Genomic DNA, 18,861 nt, shown 5'->3' with positions numbered 1-18,861 from the left:
TCCTTGGATGGGTCTGGGGAAAGTTTTTTCACTCTGGACACAATATCACACAAATTATGTTTTTGCTAAAATCTTATCAATATGAATCAAATGAAAGACAAACTATGAAGTTTTTCCTGATACTAAGTAAGAACAAGATATTAGGCAAGGAAAAGAAAGAGGACAGAAACTTGCTTACATATATAATTTGGTTTGCCTAAATGCACCCTCACCAGAAGAGCACCGGTGACAACAAGTGCCACAATCCACTGTCCCCAGGCAATGATCATGCCGTACATTAGCTGAGGCCCAGCCTGTGTCCATATCACCTTCACTTTAGGGATTTGGGTGCCAAGAAACAAGGAGGAGAAAACAATGTTTATCAGAAATCCTGCCAGATTGTACCTGAAAAACAGGAAAGAAGAAACCACCCTCTCATATTATGGCTGTGCCAAAGTCTCGCTGAGATTCACAAGGTTTCCTTGCCCTGAGCAACTTTACCTACCTACCTAGGAACTCTCTTTCCAATTTAACCTTTTTTTTTGCATCAGTTTTTTTCGACGTATTTTGAAGTAGTTTCCCATGTTTCCGTGCAAGGAAAGTTATGCAAGTAGGCCCGAAGCGTACCCTGAGGTCCCTGGTTCAAAGCGACTGGTGATGACTTGAGCATATGCCAACCAAGGAGTAGACTACTTACCTCACATCAAGCTGTAAAGTAGGTTTTGTCTCGGCTTGAACACATTTAGGTAAGTTCATTCGTCCATTCTACGAGTTTGTATATATCTCCAAGTGTTCGATTAATAGAGCAAGCTAAAAACCTTGAAGGCGAATTTCAGGCGCTTATTTAACATCGACTGGTTTGCATGCGTAGTGCTTTAATTAAGCCTGCATAAAGAGACAGAAGAACTTATCTGAAATACGAAATCTGGAAGAGTGCTTTTTCTCAACAAATCTTTGATAACACAGGGATACCGTGGCCAGTTGTGGGAATCGTTTTTTTTTTTCTAATGTATAACTCGCAATAAGGTCCGAGAGTTACTGCAAATTTTTGTTTTCCCACTGTCTCACTTGTTTCGATGGAAATGAACTTCTGAAGTCGCTTTTCTTTGAGAGAGTTTTACAAATATTAGTACCGATATTTTGCGTGTATGATCAGGATTTTTATCAGTAAAGCTGTACTACCTAAAGGGCCGTCTTTTCCCCTACTGGTAACGCACGTAGAAGCTGGCCTTTGTGCTTATTTTTTCCCCAAAGATCACCCACATAGACAGCCCTGAAATTTATTTACACCAACAGAAAACGATCGATGAAAAAATTGTCTTCTTGTTGATTGGTAATTAGCCTGCATCAGACGCAACAGAACACATTGGTGGGTGACTGATACAATTTGTGAGTTCAGGTTTGGTTCTCTAATATGGCGCGTTTTTCCTATCAAAATTCAATTTGTTAGTCGTTTTTACATACGACCTTCGTTTTTCAATTTCAGCATTCCTTTTATTCAACCTTAACACTCGTTTTTCAAGCTCAGTATTCTTTTTATTCAACCTTGACATTCGTTTTTCAATTTCAACATTCGTTTTATTTAACCTTGATAGTCGTTTTCTGAGTTCGACATTCGTTTAATTCAAGCGTGACATTTGTCATTCGTTTTCCTTATTTTCAACCTTGACATTCGTTTTATGTAACCATGACAGTCGCTTTTGAAGATCGACATTCGTTTTATTCAAGCGTAAAGTTCGTGTATTGACGTCGACTTTGTAAATGTTTTAAGTTCAACATTCGTTAATTTAAATAGCCGTTCGTTTTACTCAAGCGTCACATTTGTTTCCAGTTTGTCATTCGTGTTTTAATTCACTGCTTTAAACCCATAATCACTCAAGTATGATAACTCACAGGGAGCCCATACAATCTGTTCGTGTAGCCGACTGTTGTTTTATAGTGAATGTACCAGATTTACCGTTTGCCTCACCTATAGTGATATATTGCTGACTATGTACATAAATCATTGATAAATAAACGTTGAAAAAAAGTCCTTCGCAAATTACTATTTGATATCTTAGAGAAAGAAGACAACTATATTCAAATCCCCATGAACATTAAAAAAGTAGGTACATAGATACACCTACGTTTAAATGTTTTCTTATCTTTTTCTGTGTGACTGCAAATAAAGACTCCTTATCCTAAGATATTGGACGATTTATGTTATTCAGGTACTTGTCTTGCCCCGCCACGATTAGCTTTCTAGCTATTTGCGGGGCAAACTATTCCACTGTTATTTTATGCAAAAAAAAAAAAAAAAATCAAAGAATAAATTGTTTGTTGTTTGTTTGTTTTTGTTAAAACAAGAAGTGCAAACTACTTACCATCCTCTCGTGAAATTCACCGCCATGAATTTGAAAACGTTTTGATCGAGACGAGCTACTTGAAGTACAACTAGCCCAATGGTACCGCCGATGACCGAGGCGGGGAGGTAAAGCTTTTGAAATAACCATATATAGAGGCGAAGGAACTTTCCCAAAACAAGCAAAAAACACAGCCAGCAAAAAGAAGCCACCGCTGAATAGTCCATGGGCATTCTTGGCACTTCACAAAGCCCGCCATCGTTGAAAATATAGCCCTCGCTACAAAAACAGGAACTGAAATTTGCTGCGGCACTAACACAAACACCTCCTTCTCCGCATGAATTGGTTTCAGACGCATTGCAGATCATGGTTAATGGGACAACACTTTGCAAATATCACTTGTTAACCAAACCTTTCTCTGTTTAGAAATGTATCGTACTTAGGCACAGAATAAAGGGGAGCGTTGATTGTTGTGTTGCCCGTCTGACTTGATTTACGGGACCGGACCAACTCGATCTGCTGGGTTCCTTTTTGTAATTTGAACAAGTTATAGCTCCTGGACGACACGTGTTTAAGTTAAGAATTTTATTGTAATTTAAGTGATGCCAGAGGCAAACTGGATCTTTTTTTGGGATGCTTGAATTTTAACACTTATTAGAGATTATTGTTTAAGTAACCTATTTGCAAAATTTCACGATTAGAAAACGTGTCGTTTTCAAAATACATGCGATAGAAGTTTCGTTTCGAAGGAGGAATTTCGCGGTAAAACAGAGATACGTTCCTGGTCTATTGGTGGTTGCGTTTCACGCGGCTTTTAATAAGTCGTCATTAACTCACCCTAGTGCAAGTAGTAACTGCGCGTAAAACGATCGACCAAGCATCGTTGCTTTAAATATTATCTTCCAAATGAACAAAAATCTATCGAGTTCAGGCACAAACAAACTATTGTGAATTGCTTCGATTGTTTATGATATGATGTTAACCTGTGCCTTTCAGACAAAAAGAAAACTTGTGAATGTATTGCTGCATTTCTTTAATTTCAATCAGTCAAAACGAAACGTGGTCTTTTAAAATACGTTCTAAGGTATTTTCGTCCCGAGGCAGACTGAAACTTAAAGGTTTGTCATCAAAAATTCTGTAAGCGAGCATCATTATATTGCCTAACAATGCAAATATTTACTGCCCAATTGTAGGGCGAAACGTGACATGGAATGAAAAATAGACAGGAGAGTGGAATTTGGCTTGTGAAGATGAAGTAAGATTTGGATGTCCGCGTCTAAATTTGACCGAATTCCATAAATGCAAGGTACTCTTTGTGTTGTTTTTGTAGACTGTTCATGCCTTTATAACTATGCGGATTTGGATGTTTACCATAACTGTGGATCTCTTTACGACTTCCCTGACTTGGCTTTTGAGATAAGAGCAACCTTGCATAGCTGCAAGACCAATATTTACAGGTTCACAACCATATTTCATCTTTAAGTTAAGTAATTTATGCACGAGTTAGCCGCAGGGGTTCTTTGATTCCTTTAGTTGACGTTTCTGACACATCCATTTGTATAGGTAATCGCATGGGGCCGAGTAAAATTAAGGATTAATATCACGCGTGTTTCAGAAGTTGAAAACACGCGTGATATTAATCCTTAATTTTACGAGTACCCATTGGGATAACTTGTTAATGAAATTGAGGGGAAAATTACTGAATTTTCGAATGCGCACTTCAGTAATCAGTCATAGGAAGCCATTTAAAGTTGACAGAGAATCAATGGCCACAAACGCACGAATGAGCTGAATGAAATTTTATTTTTGCATTAAGATACCAGGACTTTGGATAGGCTTTTGATTTTAGATATCTCTCCAGTGATGCCTACATTACTTTCAGGCAGGCAGGCCCATATTCATCCCCGTTTTCTTCTCGTAACTCGGCATAAACCTGCGCCAGTGTTCGGTCGAGGACATCGCTCTCGTATACTTCTAAATTTGCTTGGAAGTTTCTTTCATTCGTACGGTGCCCAGTAAGGGACATCAGATGAAAAACACTTTTTGTAACGAGTAAGTAGCACTGCCACTTTTTAAGTAGCATTACCAGATAAATAAGTGGCAGTGCCAGATAAATAAGTGGCAGTGCCAGATAAATAAGTGGCAGTGCCAGATAAATAAGTAGCAGTGCCAGATAAATAAGTGGCAGTGCCAGATAAATAAGTGGCACTGCTTGTTACAAAAAATGTTTTTCATCTGATGTCCCTTTCTGGGCAAAGTACATTCGCCCACTTTTTTAAACGTTCTTCCAGTACTCCGTGCTTTTCCTCGTGTTTTCGTTTTCACCCTTGTCTTTTAATTCTTCTATATATTCCTCGTCAACTATCTCGAAACGAAACGCCATTGTTACAGAAAATCTTCAGTATGTAACAACTTTTCGATAACATAAGCTGTTGCTAAGCAACCTGAGTACCAATCATGAGCTAGTAATTTTGCCCTCTTCTCAAGCAAAATTAAGAAAAAAATACCCTCTTCATTGACCAATCAACATTCAGTAATTTTGCCCTCTATTTTATTACGTAAGCAACCAGTCGATACTGAAATCTTACCAGGGTGCAACTCTGCAAAAAGAGCTCAACAGAAGCTGACTACTTATATTTTCCAAGCAACGAAAACACGAATTTGCTTTATTAGCCTTTTTGTTCGAAGAATTTTACGTGTACGTGTTACATAAACCATTCTGCCAATCTCAATGCTCTACTTCAGACTTTCATCAATCTTAATGTTTGATATAACTGCTAACTCTGCACCTCAAAATATCTGTAATCTATTTACTTCTACACAAGACATACATCAGTATAATACTCGCTCATCATCTTCTGGTAACTACTATATTAATCATTCTAGACTCAATTATCATAAAAACTCTTTTTCCATTGTTGGTGCTAAAATTTGGAACAGCATTCCCGAAAGCCATCGGAAACTACCAAAGCACATGTTCAAAAAGAAAATTCAAGCATTACTATTTGAAACTCTAGAAACTCTGGACAGTTATGCTGACACTAACACTCTTATTTCTGAAATAAAAAAGACATCTTAATTACAATTCAATCCTTAATTATTTCTTCACCTTCATCACTTTTGTTTTCCTCTTTTGCCAAATGTATTCAAAATCGACTTTTTTAACGCCTTCAATTAGTAATCCGTGTTTGTTTGTCCGGTTTTGCGGCCGGTTTAGACACTAGTGGCCTATTTCCAATTTTGGACACTAGTCGTCGAATCTCAACTGCCGAAAAAAGGAACGCGTGGACTTTCGCTAGTCAAACTGATACCTTTCCCACTCATTTCTGAAAAAGTTAAAAAAAATGAGACAATATAAAGGAAAAATTTTATTTGACTCGCAGTTACGAACCTCAGTTGCGAAAGTTTAAACATTCCTACGCAACGAAAGTTTCATGATCCACCTATCTAGCTAGCCTTGCAGAATGTAAAACAGGCCGTTTGAGCAGGTTAAACATAAAGCTTGAGCAAAGACAGAGTACAACTGACTTCTTAGGAAAAAGAAGGGCTAACCCTCCGACGAAGGGCTAACGCTCGAAACGTCAGTTTTTGGAATCGTTACGGTGACCAATTTACCACTTCAACTCTGTTGATATATCCAAATTATTTCTTGGGAAAAAGGTCGATGCTAATTGAGCACAGAGTAAAAAAAAAAAACCTAATTTAATAGAATAAGACTTTCGACAAACTCTGGAGCTGAATTAAAAGCTGGGTTTCTCACATTCTCTCAAAAGGACAATTTTAGAAAGGACGATATCTTGATAGGAACCAAAATCTCATTGTTTAGTGGCAATTCGCCACTAAAAGACGAAAATTCAAATGCTGACTAATTACGATTACATAAGTTCATCACAAGCTCTAAACTACAATACCAATCAGACAATATTTGACAAGAAAATTTCAAAAAATATTGGCAATTTTGTTAGCTTTAGTTAAAAAGAAGTTACAACACTTCTGGGTCAATTCTGACAACAACTATGTATTACGTACGGTATCTTTTTAATTGCTGTCTCGATCTAAACGCGAAAAAGGAAAAAACTATCTATTTGGTTGTGGATCAAGGAAACACTGTAAACTTAAAACTTGGAACGCAACACACCTACTAACCGAAAACGTCACCTTCCTCTTGGAACTGTTTTCAGGAAATTGACAATTAACTTCTTCTAAATTGACTTGCAATATTAGTTCGAGGGTATTCAGTATATTCACCAGAATAACCGCTAACACCATATACGCAGAGAGCGTGGGCGACAGTTTCCTAATCATCTACTCTATGACGTTTTCGAAGACCGCTCATTTGAATCAGGCCTTCCTGTTTATAAATTATCCGTTAACGGACTTAAACGTCTCATTGGTAAAGCTCAGGTTCCTCAACGATCCACAACCAAATATTGACCTTAGTTGAAATAAGAATTTTATGTAACTATTGCATGACTTATGTAACTGTTGCGCGACAAAACTTTGACATAAGACTTCCGCAACAATGCGGCTTTGGCGATACAGCGCTCGAACATCGTGCACGAGATTTGGGCGACTGGAAGCTTCGTAGCCTTAATTCTCTTCTATTCCAGTTATCCTCGCATTTGGCCGTGTAGCTTCCTTCCTTGCACCGCCAGTTACACCTGGTAAGTTTATCGTGTTGAAGCTTGCAGTGAGGACATGAACTGCTGTCAGTTGAAGTCTCTCTTCCATTAGTAAACGACCTTGATGTGGGAACACGTTTGCAATTATCCGCATCAGAGTCTGTTGCACCCCGGTCGCTTTCTTCAGAATCGCTGTGTTTTCTGTTTGCTCGTGTTCGCGTAGATTTTGGAGCCCTCAAATCCTTCCTGTTGGGTGATTTTCGACTCATTAAGTCCGTTTTTCGAGCTTGCTTACCTCTTCTGTCATCGTCAATCGCTGTTGTGCTTTTCGACCGTTTTCGTTTCGCCCCCCTTACTGTTCTCCCTGGCTGATCAAGTTCAACCATATTTTCTTGTCTAAGCGGATCGTTTTCTTTTCGACTCTCTTCGTCCCCTTCCGATTTCTCTGACATTTCTCCTTCACTTCCGGTCTCAGCCCTGCTCGTTTCCTTTGACATCTTTCCTGTCCGAGTAAATCTAGCGCGCGAGTCCCGTGATAAAGCCCCAGGTTCCACGGTCGACTCGATCACTTCTTCATCACTAGCCTCTATTTTGTCGGTCATATCATTTGGAGTGCTCATATGTCGAATCCTTCGTCTTCGCGGTGTCTCAGACTCAACGCCATTGTGTTGTGCTGCAGGTTCTTCCGATTCTCGTACAGTATTCCTAAGCAGACGCTTTGGCGTGGATGTACTTGCTTCAAAGGAGCTTTGCGTCTTTTCTCTAGTTCGTTTTCTACTTGAAATTTCGGTAACATCATTGAGTGCGTTATCCGCTTCTTTACTGGAGCCAGCGATAGATTCTATCGATAAGCAAGACGGAGTGACAAGATAACTATTACTTCTCGTCCGCCTCGCTGGTGACGGGAAAAAGTCTTCCTCCTCTTTGCTGTCCTCGGTTTCTCCTTCACCAGCGGCCTCACCTCTCGAGTCACCTTCGTTCTCGGACTTGTACTCTGTGCTGGAACAGTCTCCCGAACTGCTGGTCGTACTGGAAGATTCCGCCGTACTGCTAACCCTGAGCGATAGAGCAGACTCCGCCGGGCAGCCACCTTTTACTGCAGAGGGGAGGCTACCATCACCACTAAAGTTATCCTTGCACATGGTTAACACCCACTGTACAGCACTGTCATCCAGGTCAGAGGAGTCGTCTGTCAGCACGGCATGCTCCTGCCAGAATACTTCCTCCCGAGCGCGGTACAACTCGCGCCGCATCTTCTCCCGCTTGGTCACCATGTAACACAAGTTGCGCAGCTGGAAAAGAAAAGGTGCGAGATTGATGCGCAAAGAGATAGTAAAATGAAAGCACTGTAGGTACTGCAATTGAAACGAATTAAAGCACAATGGGATTTTTGTTGCACAATCTAATTGTCCTTGTCGGAAGGGAGTAAAAGAGAGTAAGGATGAAGAATGTGGGAGTCTTACCAGTAGTCAGCAGAGACCTGTATTCTTTGCAACCCTTAATCCGTTCCCGGAGAATCTTTGATCCTCGACATCTCAAACATTCCGATATTGCGCCTCAAATACGTTTCTGGGAGTTTTCACAAAACCGAGCTCCAATGTAAATTCATATAAAGGTGTGTCATTATACTATTCAACATCGACAAAGTAAATGGAATGCTGTCCTACATAGCCGCACCGTCTAACTTACTCACGTGCCGTTGCAATTCTCAAAGGAAGTTTTCGAAGCGGAACAAACTGACTAGGAAAGTTCTGCGGCTAAAACACACCAACCGCATACTTTAGGGCGCGTATTTGATCGAGAATATTTTACACTAATCAAGTTGAGTCAAGACGTGCTAATGAATTCGATGTTCTCACCTTCTCGAGGTTGCACCGTAATTTCAGAATTCTTTCTAACTGTGCCTGGAGATTGGTGGAGGAATTAACAGCACCCTGAAAGTAAAAAAAGCAATGAAGAAGGTGCTTGATTTTTACACGGAGCTCCGAAGTTCCCTTGACACAATGGACGCTAAGTGATGTGGATAAATTAAATAATCACAACAACGATTTCAACTTCTGTGGCCTTGACTGGCACCGATTACTGGTGCCGAATTCCTTGCAAACCAAACGCCAACTCGTTTTGCTCAAGGTCTTAACTTTACAGCGGCGGGTGAAGAAACACTCGTCCCACAGCAATAAAAATTAAGGCCTGCGACTGAGGAGGTTAAACCTCTTGAAGAAAGCCAACAGCAAGATTATTCACCAAAAGAAATTTAAAAAATCTTGATTGTCTTTCCTTATTTCTTACCTGTTTCCCTGAGAGTTTTTCCTGCTGTTGGAGAGTGGGTGGCAGTAGGGGAACATCATCTTGTGCCTGATAAACCAATAAACTGTGTTATATACGAGTATAATTACTAAACTAGAGCATTTCAGAAAATAACCTTTTGAAAAAAAATTATACCTTTCTCTTGAGTGCCCAATACTTATGTATCTTAGTAGCCAATTCTTTGGGAAGGTTGAGGTCTTTAGAAATCTCGGCCGCAGTAACAAACTTGTAAAACTCCTCCTCCATCTGCTTTAGTCTGAACAGAGTTGACAACGAAAATTAATCAAAATTCCTTCTTTTATTCAAAACTTGTAAACGTCTTTCAGGTATTTACACATTTGTCAGTCCAGTGAGTTCACTTCCTGATATCGTCGATCATGATATATCTGTCAGTTTTAAACTAATATGCTACAAAATAACATTATCATTGTTGAGTTTTCTTTACAGATTACCTCTTCTGTCTCAAATTTTCGGCATCCTCTGAGGAAGAGGAAGTTCCCGTGTCCTCGTCCCTAGTTTTCTTGTTTGGTGACTTGCTTTTGTGGCTATGTTTGGTACAGTAACTCTGCAAAAGAACACACTTTGATTTGAATTAACAACCTTTTCACCCTAAAGAGTGACTGGCATCTAATTCTTCCTTACGATATCACCCCTGAAATAAACAAAGGTCACGAGAATAAAGGAAATGACCATCTTTTCTCTAACCAACCACATGAAAACATGCACTCATAACGACTAACAAACATTGCAGAAATCTATGTGGTGTCAATTCGGATATTCCCTTGGATGGTGGGCAGATATCCCAAACAATCAAGTACCTATGACTTTTGACTACTAAACAGCTAGCACGAAAACAGTGAAATTCCCAATCATGTGGGATTTTCTTACAACAAAATCCAAGGATACTCACAATGTGCCTGACACCATCTGTGGCAGTGTCATCCAAAACAGTCCTCATTTCTAAACCATGCTTAAACCCACATGTTACATGAAAAGCTGTCACACAAGTTTTAACCTAAAACAACGTAAAATGAAAAGAAAACACACACAACTTAGCCGATAAACAAGTTTACATCTCTTGTAGAATGCGAGATACAGGAACAGAAATATACACGTTATTAGGTTGAGGAGACCAAGCTTAAAGCCTACTGTTTCTGTTATGAAAGCAAAGCTGTGTTCCAGAAAAGTCTGGGAGCAACGGCTGACTAACTTTTGCCTTTGGGTGACCCGTTTAACTTTCTCTTCACGAAAATGTTTTTGAGCTGAGAAACCCAGTTTTCAGAGACTACAACCTTCAGGTATCCATTTATTCTTACTAAGAGAGCACGCTGTAATTCAAAAAGGCTACCAGTAACCCTCTAATCTCTGAGACTCTGTTCTCTCATCTAACCCCGAGGAAAAAATTTACCAAAAACTTGAGAGAATCAAACTCATTTCAAACCAAAGAAAAATATGATTGATCGCATATCCTGTGAGCACCAAGGAATCATGTTTGGTTCATATTGCTGACAAATTTAAGCAGAATCCTGAAAATGTACAATGTCAAACTGTTTGTTATTATGAGAAGCACACTTACTGTGCACTGAATACAAGCTCCAACCTTATCACGACACAATGAACACACTAGATTCCATCTGCTGGCCTATAAATGAAGAGATCAGTTGAAACAAAGTATATTGCAAATGTGACAAAAATAATGTGTTTACCAGAGATTTCAACAGAACCCACCGGAATGTTTTCTATTCTGTTGATTGGTTCCATTTTGGAAACATTTCCAAACCCAACCTCAGGAATCCACAAAGCACAACTGACATGTGCCCAGCCTTTGTTATTCCTGGAGAGAGAGGTAAGTAAAGCCAAAGTCATTGTATGTTTTTTTTAAGTGATCAAAATTCATATGAATAAAATTAAAATACCACCGGTTAACAGACCGTAGGATTCCCAACTTTGCATTAATCTATAATGTATGTACTGTTTGCATTGCTTTTATTCATTTCTCATTCAAAGAAAGAGTCTTTCTTCTAGTGAAAAATGATTGCAAAAGGATGAGATTTATTCTTTGACAACATAAATCTGATCCACAATTCTGTTTCCTTGCTGCCATAAAGTCACGAGTAAATAAGTGGGGAGAATTACAAGATTACACCCCTGACTAATAAGTAGATGTTTTTTATCGTAATCTGTCTGCTAAATAATCTTTTAAACATTGAAATGAGAAGAAAAAGTTTAAGTAATGACACATCATTGCCTGTCCTACCACTACAAGCAGAAAGACAAAAAATGCAAATATCTGACAATAGTATTATGCTTCTGAGACATAAATAATAATACTACCACTGACAGCTTACTTGGTTCTTTTCATTGCACCACCAGAAAGAGAGCAGAATATACAGTGGCAGTTGTTGAAACCCTTGAGGCACGGATGACAAAGCCAGCTGCCAGCGGGTATCTTGTGAATTCCATAACAAGCTTGATGAACACAGATGTCACAAGAATCACAAAACACCATCTCATTTAATTCCTCGCTATCAGGCTGTAAATTAAAAATCAACCAACTAATTAGTAATATTATCAGAAATTCTTCCTTCTGGTTGCAATTGTACAGTTAGCTGTTGAATTTTTTATATCATGATAAACCCGTGAGCTAGTAAGCTAAGGTTGCCTAGTCTCAGCACCTGCTTGCTGTGGGGATATTCATCCTCAATATGATTCTCCTCTGGAGTTTAAATTAATGACACTAACAAGACCAAAGATTTTAAACATCTATTATGCTTAAACATCTTGAAAATGAATCCTTTACTTCACCTTTAAAAAGTTCAGGCAGGATATTTACTCAAATTAATATGCAGACGCAATTCCATACGGAGCACATGGAAGTGATGAAGCTCTTCCTCACATCATTTGATAAACAAATATCTTCTTTGATTGGCTGTTACCGTCATCTTTATTTATTAAACTTTGTACACAATGGGATGATACTTACAGACTGGCAGATATCACAGCAGACATCCTCATCATACTCTATACTAAGTCCTTCTTGAGTGGCTATAGCATGCCCCATGTTGTCATAACACTACAATGAAATCAAAATTCAATGTCACATCCTTCCTGGCTACCCTGATACGTAAAATAAATCAGCACAATTTTCTACCTTAATTTCAATCTTAAAACTGAATCTTTCCTATGAAACTTAAAATACTACATCATTTCAGTTCATAAAGAATTTCTCAATTTACTATTGTACAATTTACAATTTTTTGTCCAAAATATTACCTTGTTCTCGATGTATGCCAAAGCCTTTTCCATGGTTGACTCCTCTAGTTCCATTAATCCTTTGTTCCGCCGAGATCTATTTAAAGTTATTAACCATTCTACATCCATTCTTCCCAGATCATAAGGACACCTTGACCCTGGTGGTCTGCCTCTTGTTTTGCTTGGAGTTGAAAGCAGTTTCCCTGGCCTTTGAAAACAACAACAACAAAAAAAAGACATGTCAGGTTTGAGCTATAGTAAATATTAACCCCCAACATTGCCATCAGCACCATCACTAATGAAATCACACATTTTTGCCACAAGAAAAAAAGAAATAATTGCCAACCATAGAAGCTCCTGATTGCTACACAAGTTCTCCTTGTCAATACCAAAGGAAGTTCAAAGAAAAAAAAGTATGAAGAATATACATACTGATGATGGGGTGTAAAAGTTTAAGTGTACTACATACAAAAAAGCAAGTACTACCTGAACAAATCCTTCTTTATCAACAATTAGAGCCAGCAATATTTGCTAGCAGAATTAAAGAATGACAAGGCTCTTTCAACTTTGATTATCGCTGTACGTTTATTGTAGCAATGAATTAGCTAAAAATATTCAACACCACATACAGTTTAAAATTTCCGGCTCTTTTATGTGGAGTTTCCATCATTCTGTAAGATAAAATAGAAGAATGCCAATTCAAAACCATCCTACGAGAAACAGTTCCCTATTTTTCTGGATGAAATCCAATAATTTTCAACAACCAAACTAACCCATATGAATATGAATAATAAGGAACATACCTGAAGGACGGCTGAAAAACCCCTTCTGGATAAACAGGAACCTGAATAGAAACATAAAAGCATTTGGTGATTTTCAAAAAGAACAAAAACAAATAAATAAATGAAATAGAATTGGAAGCATGCTTTCACACAGAGTTAAAGGAAACAAGAATTAATTCTACCAGGTTATCCAAATAAAACACAGACATGTAGATAGCATAGATTTTGAATAAATATTGATTACCTGTACACCTCTTTCCCATTCTTGTCTCCATTGATCTGATATGGTTATGTAGTTCTCTGGACTTAAATTCTGATGATCTGGCAGTTTCATTGCACTTATCAGATCAGTGCGAAAAATCTACAACAACACATAGTATAATTATAACATAAGACTTTTAGGGAATGTGTTTCACTTTTAAACTATTTAGTACAGTTTGATGTGGTCACAATTAAGTGAGTTTCCTTCTTAAATTTGACAAATCATAACAAAAAAGCAGACTCCCACTTTGCAAATCTTCTGATTTTGTTAATCACCTTCAATTTTAATTAATTAAATTTAATTAAATTTTAATTTAATTTAATTTTAATTTATTAGATTCACCAACAGGCAGGGACACTGCAACAGCTGGCGCCAATTACTGCAGGCACAGTTATCTCGTGCGTGGGAAATTAACATCTCTTACCCCTAACCCTGCAGGAGACGGGGCCTACGGTTTATTTATCCTTATCCGAGAAGACTAGAATATCTATCCATTTCTTGATGTTATAGAAAGGTAGCACATTCTCCTCAGTTATTTTAAGACCCTGAGTGTTGGTCCGGCTGGGGCTTGAACCCTCGACCTCCCACACAACAGTCCGGTGCTCTACCAATTGAGCTAACCAGGAAGCGATTGTACTTTAATGATCCTATTACCGTACACAACAGTAGAATAATTTCTTGTAGAGCCAAGTTAAACTGGATGTTACACACTCACCTCTGCAGGCTTACGACCCTCCAGTGAAAAGCTGGCAGGAGAAGGAGGACGAGAACACCCTAATGGTACATTCAAATTAAAATAAGTATAAGAAATCCTACTGAAAGGATGTAGCTGTTTAAATCAAAATAATTTAACTAAGGGTTGAATAACAAACGCACAAAAATACATAGTCATTCCCTACATATCTCTGCTTCTTTCCAGATTGTGACCACAAAATAGAGGTTTGATTCTTCATGCACTTAACCAACATCAAAACTTTCAGCCAAGCTTTCCAAGGTACACAATCAGGAACATTGCTTCTTTGAAGTGAATTTTAGTTGCCAATGTACAACTCACCTTTAATCTCATCAGCAATGACCGAACTCAGCAAACTGTATAAAAAGGAAAAAATTATTCAATTGATTTGTTTAATGAGGATTCTACCAATAACTGGACTGACATGTTGCACAAGTCTTCCCTCTTGGCAAACTATTGTTGTTCCACAATGCACCAAATACTTAAGGTTTAAGGCTGGTTACTCACATAAGATATAACCCAAACTTTGGTTCTATGCAAGCAGTAGGCATAAGGGATTCTTCTTTATGAAGGTTACTTTAATTGAATAAATGTTCTTCCACCATTAGCTCTCCGCTGTTTTGACACAGTTCACAAAAATGAAAGTTCAGATAAGAGGTTCAGTTAAGTTTGGCTTGATTGATTAATTTTATTATTGTTATCATACTTTTAATTAGTTACTACATATACTTAGATTAGATTAGTATTGTTACAGAAGAAGAGCTTCTTAATTGTTGGAATCTGTAATAAATCGATAAATTAAAAAAAAAAAAATTTAGAACTTGGTTTTGTTATACAATAGCTAAACTTTGTTGAAATAACCAGCCCTTAGAGTTTTTTTTTTTTTCCCCTGAGAAATTACCCTTTTATTTCTCCTTGCTTGGCTTTCTTACTTGCTTTGACCTTCTCAACATCCACTTCATTGTCTATTGGGAATAAAAGACACAAACTTTGAAACACTGCTCAAATTGCTTTATAATACGATAATTCAGTTTATCATGCCCAGTGCCCATTAAGAAAATGGAGAAAACACAACAAAGCAATGATACTTCTGTTTTGGTCTGTGTTAATTATTCACAACAAATAGAGTAAATAACATTCAAATTTTAACAATTCTGTTGCAGAGAATTTAGCTTTACACACAAAGCTGTAGAAGACCAAAAAACATAACCAGCAGAGGTATCTCTTGCTTTAAATCCAGCACCTCAAATCAATTGGATGTGACACTTATGTATGATTTTATTACCAGAGGTTGAAAAAATCTCCTGATAGTAGCAGTTTTGAGATCACAATATCGCACCCCCTGTAAATAACTAACCTACAAGAGGTCACCCTACAGAGACAAGTGTATATTGAAGAATTTTGGCATTACACAGAAAGCTATAGAAGACCAAACAACATAACCAGCCGAGGTATCCCTTGCTTCAAATCCAGCACCTCAAATCAATTGAATGTGACATTTCCGTATGATTTTATTACAAGAGGTTGAAGAAATCTCCTGATAGTAGCAGTTTCGAGATCACAACATCGAATCCCCTGTACATAACTAAACCACATGAGGTCACTCTACAGAGACAAGCATATATTTTTGCATGATATCATCAAAGGAGAACAAATCACACACCGCTGGTGAAGGAAAGCTGCAAAATCCCCAAACACAAATTATTTTGAAAATATTACAATTTTAAGAATACGCTTCAAGAAAATTTGAACACCGCTGGGGACAGTTTTTTCTGGCGGCAACGCAGCAAGCGAAACTGAAGTTAAAATCAGAACATTTTATGCTAATTCAAACAACATGCATGCACTTGGATTGTTATCGCTGTCATGGAATTAAAAGAGGAGAATTTATTACAGAGTGTCATACCGACTAAATGCAACCTATACATACTCATCTAATTGAAAATATTGCTGCATTATCAGCTGTAATTCGTGTATTTAATGGCTCCAGGAAATTACGCAAGTACATAATATTCAATACACGAAATGAAGTTATGAGGCTTTGTCACAATTGTACATTACTAAAAGCAGAAAATTGAGTTTATCTACCCACAAAATAAACCCACGAGGCTTGCTTAGAACCACTACTGTGCTATTGGGAAATTTTTTGAGCAAAAACTAAATCTCATAAATAATACATTCGCTTCCGAGTTAAATCACATGGTTTGAAACCCGATAACAAACAATACCAAAACATGCAAAACCGTGTGGTGTGCTCAGCCACCGTAGCATGTTGCACCGATCGACGTTTTGTAATGCGTATTTTAAAACCATCACGTTTAGATTTCTTCTGAAGGAAGTCCTTCCACCTGATAAGTAATGACGAAAAACAAAATAGATCTACGGGGAGATGAATATATCTAGCGGTTTAGTCACGAATTGAAGGGCGCCAAAGCATTGCTAACAGAGGAGAGCCATTGTGTGCTAAGACTATTATTAGATTAATTCAAAATAGAGCAAAAATCTGCCGAATATAAGGTTAGATCTCTGCAGTTATAGAACAGGAATAAGAGGAGAACAAATCGTTCAATATCCCGCCTTTAACGGCGGCCAAAAAGATCCCACATCCCTGCATAAATTACAAAACAAATGGTCGAAACGACAAATGGAGGCGAGGTCTTACCATCGACAATGTCGGCGTTCTTTCTGTCCTTTTTCGCGGTCGAATGCATACCAAATCTTGCAAGTGTATCGCTTAAGCATCAACCTTGGTTTTGAAATCACATTTTGCATAATTCCAGGGAATTTTCCCCGGACTAAATCGCTATATTTTCAGTTTGCTAAACGGTTCCCGCCATCGGCAGACATTTGCTAGGAGTCACTCAAGCATATCCGAATGACGTCACCATTTTGGAGGGACAGCAAATCTCGTTCCCAGGGTCCATCTTGACATGGTTCTCCTGCAGACGAGGACGAATTAGATGAAAACGAGGCTAAGTTCACAAAGGGAACGTCACTCACGGTCCCTCCGTGCTGCATCGCGGATGTACGTGATGTGGCGTACTTCCCATTTATTCTACGCATTTGATATCCCATCCCACCCAAAAAGGAACTCTGGTCGGATGACATAGTGAGTTTGAGCGGTCCCCAATGACGATAACCCGCTTTCTGATAATGACAGAAACTTTTAAATACGTTTGTCATGGTAAGAAAGTGAGACAGTTCATCTGAGTCAAACTTATACTGTATTTGATAAAAAGCCCATTATTTCAATTTTTGATTTATGTTTCCATACCTAAACAACGAGATAACAAAGACTAATTAAAGTAACCGTATCTAACTTAATGCGCGTGTTACTTTTTGATACTGGCCTACTGCACTACGACAGTAAAAAAAGCAATTATCAATACTTGGGAATTTTGGATAAAGCGAAGGCACTTAAATTTTACCATATGTCATTTAGACTTCCGTCACTGAATGTGACGTTGCCGGCCTGCACGGAATCCGCGAGCCACTTAGAGCCAGTGTCTTTGAGATGAGATTCAGCCACGCGGTTAAATTATATTTAGCGAATTTTTTGGAACTTCCGTTGCTACTGCGAAGTCATGGAGGCCGTGAATAGAACATCCTTGCTCGATTGGTTTAGTTATCGGCAGCGCTTCTGCAACAGCCGAAACATTTCGATCCCCTCCTTAGTAGGTCCGTAATGAGTACAAAACTGACCAGTTACTCTTCTCTTCTAGTATCTATCTTGTTAAGAAATGGCAGTGGTTAAAAAATTTACTCTGAAGAGTACAAACGCCCAAAGCCATTAATTAAATGGTTGAATTCACTTGCCGACGGTTTGCCGTTTGTTTTTGCAACATAAACATTTTCTGACAATGTACTAATGAATGTCTATAAAAACACCGTCTGTGTTTAGACAAGGCTAATTTCCATAGAGTGCAGATACTGTACCAGTTGACATAAAAGCAACCCGATATCAAGGAAGGTATCTTTAATTGGTTGTGAAGTCTGAAAGCTGTTTAGTTTGGTACTAGCTCGTGGGTAAATTGTTTCGACGTGCACAAGTGCGATTTAAAGTGATAGAAACGAACCTGAGATTTCCAGCACTGGTAAAGAGAACTTTCTCCATATTCAGCGCTGATCTTATATCTAATTTCATCGATTTGTCTCACATTGATTTGAAAATTTAAACCAATTTGCTGATATAGCAATGAAATTAAAATAAGATATCAGACATCAGTGGAAAAACCACCAGAAAAAGTTTCACAAGCAGACAGTTCCTCTTTCCTGTGAGCTGAAAGGGAAGTTTTGTTTTTGCGGGAAAATGATCGTCCATCCTTATCTTATGTTTTCAGATCAGCTTATGATCAACTGAGACCATTAAAATCAGAGTTAAATTTACTTTCAGGTCACTTTAGCGGCACAACACTCAATTGTTATAAACAAACGTAAACATTACATCAATTTTAGCTGTTTTCTCAACCCAAAATGTCTCAGCGTGAAACTGTTAACCTGTTTAACGTATGAATCGTCAAAGATTTCTGTAATGCAACAGTAACCGCATACCACTTGTGCCGATACTAGATAAGTAGTAACA

The 18,861-nt window shown here is 38.2% G+C and overlaps 2 protein-coding genes across 5 annotated transcripts in view; both read right to left on the bottom strand.

The window, feature by feature from the left end:
- LOC111334440 (uncharacterized) overlaps positions 1-2,856 on the bottom strand; it is a 15,006-nt gene extending 12,150 nt beyond the window's left edge. For 2 of the 4 annotated variants that reach the window (XM_022940171.2, XM_022940173.2), the window contains exons 1-2: positions 2,343-2,854; positions 179-384 (exon numbers count right to left, since the gene is read on the bottom strand). In XM_022940171.2, the coding sequence (XP_022795906.2) occupies positions 179-384; positions 2,343-2,689 (553 nt within the window). In that variant the 5' untranslated portion in view covers positions 2,690-2,854. Of the gene's footprint in view, positions 1-178; positions 385-2,342 lie in introns of all 4 variants that reach the window. The other 2 variants (XM_022940172.2, XM_088732803.1) reach the window with 2 other exon arrangements.
- A 2,820-nt stretch (positions 2,857-5,676) lies between these two features.
- LOC111334421 (uncharacterized) lies at positions 5,677-17,154 on the bottom strand. Its single transcript, XM_022940142.2, has 18 exons — positions 16,942-17,154; positions 15,181-15,244; positions 14,601-14,635; positions 14,262-14,320; positions 13,529-13,645; positions 13,306-13,346; positions 13,132-13,173; positions 12,524-12,710; positions 12,234-12,323; positions 11,599-11,783; positions 10,979-11,084; positions 10,827-10,892; positions 10,161-10,265; positions 9,703-9,815; positions 9,386-9,506; positions 9,233-9,298; positions 8,803-8,877; positions 5,677-8,235 (listed from the first exon to the last, which is right to left on the bottom strand). The coding sequence occupies exons 1-18, from the start codon at positions 16,988-16,990 to the stop codon at positions 6,796-6,798; spliced, it is 2,961 nt and encodes a 986-aa protein (XP_022795877.2). The 5' UTR covers positions 16,991-17,154; the 3' UTR covers positions 5,677-6,795.
- Positions 17,155-18,861: the final 1,707 nt, after the last annotated feature.

This window comes from Stylophora pistillata, chromosome 9, assembly GCF_964205215.1.
Source record: "Stylophora pistillata chromosome 9, jaStyPist1.2, whole genome shotgun sequence".
In the NCBI taxonomy this organism is placed as follows: domain Eukaryota; kingdom Metazoa; phylum Cnidaria; class Anthozoa; order Scleractinia; family Pocilloporidae; genus Stylophora; species Stylophora pistillata.
This window is presented reverse-complemented; position numbering and strand designations above follow the sequence as displayed.

Bases quoted from the DNA above. Each gene is read 5' to 3' on its own strand.
- LOC111334421 (XM_022940142.2), bottom strand. From the start codon at position 16,990: ATGCATTCGACCGCGAAAAAGGACAGAAAGAACGCCGACATTGTCGAT. The intron at 13,347-13,528 runs GTAATCAATATT...GTTTCTATTCAG, and splicing joins AATGGGAAAGAGGTGTACAG to GTTCCTGTTTATCCAGAAGG. The intron at 10,266-10,826 runs GTAAGTGTGCTT...ACGTTGTTTTAG, and splicing joins GAGCTTGTATTCAGTGCACA to GTTAAAACTTGTGTGACAGC.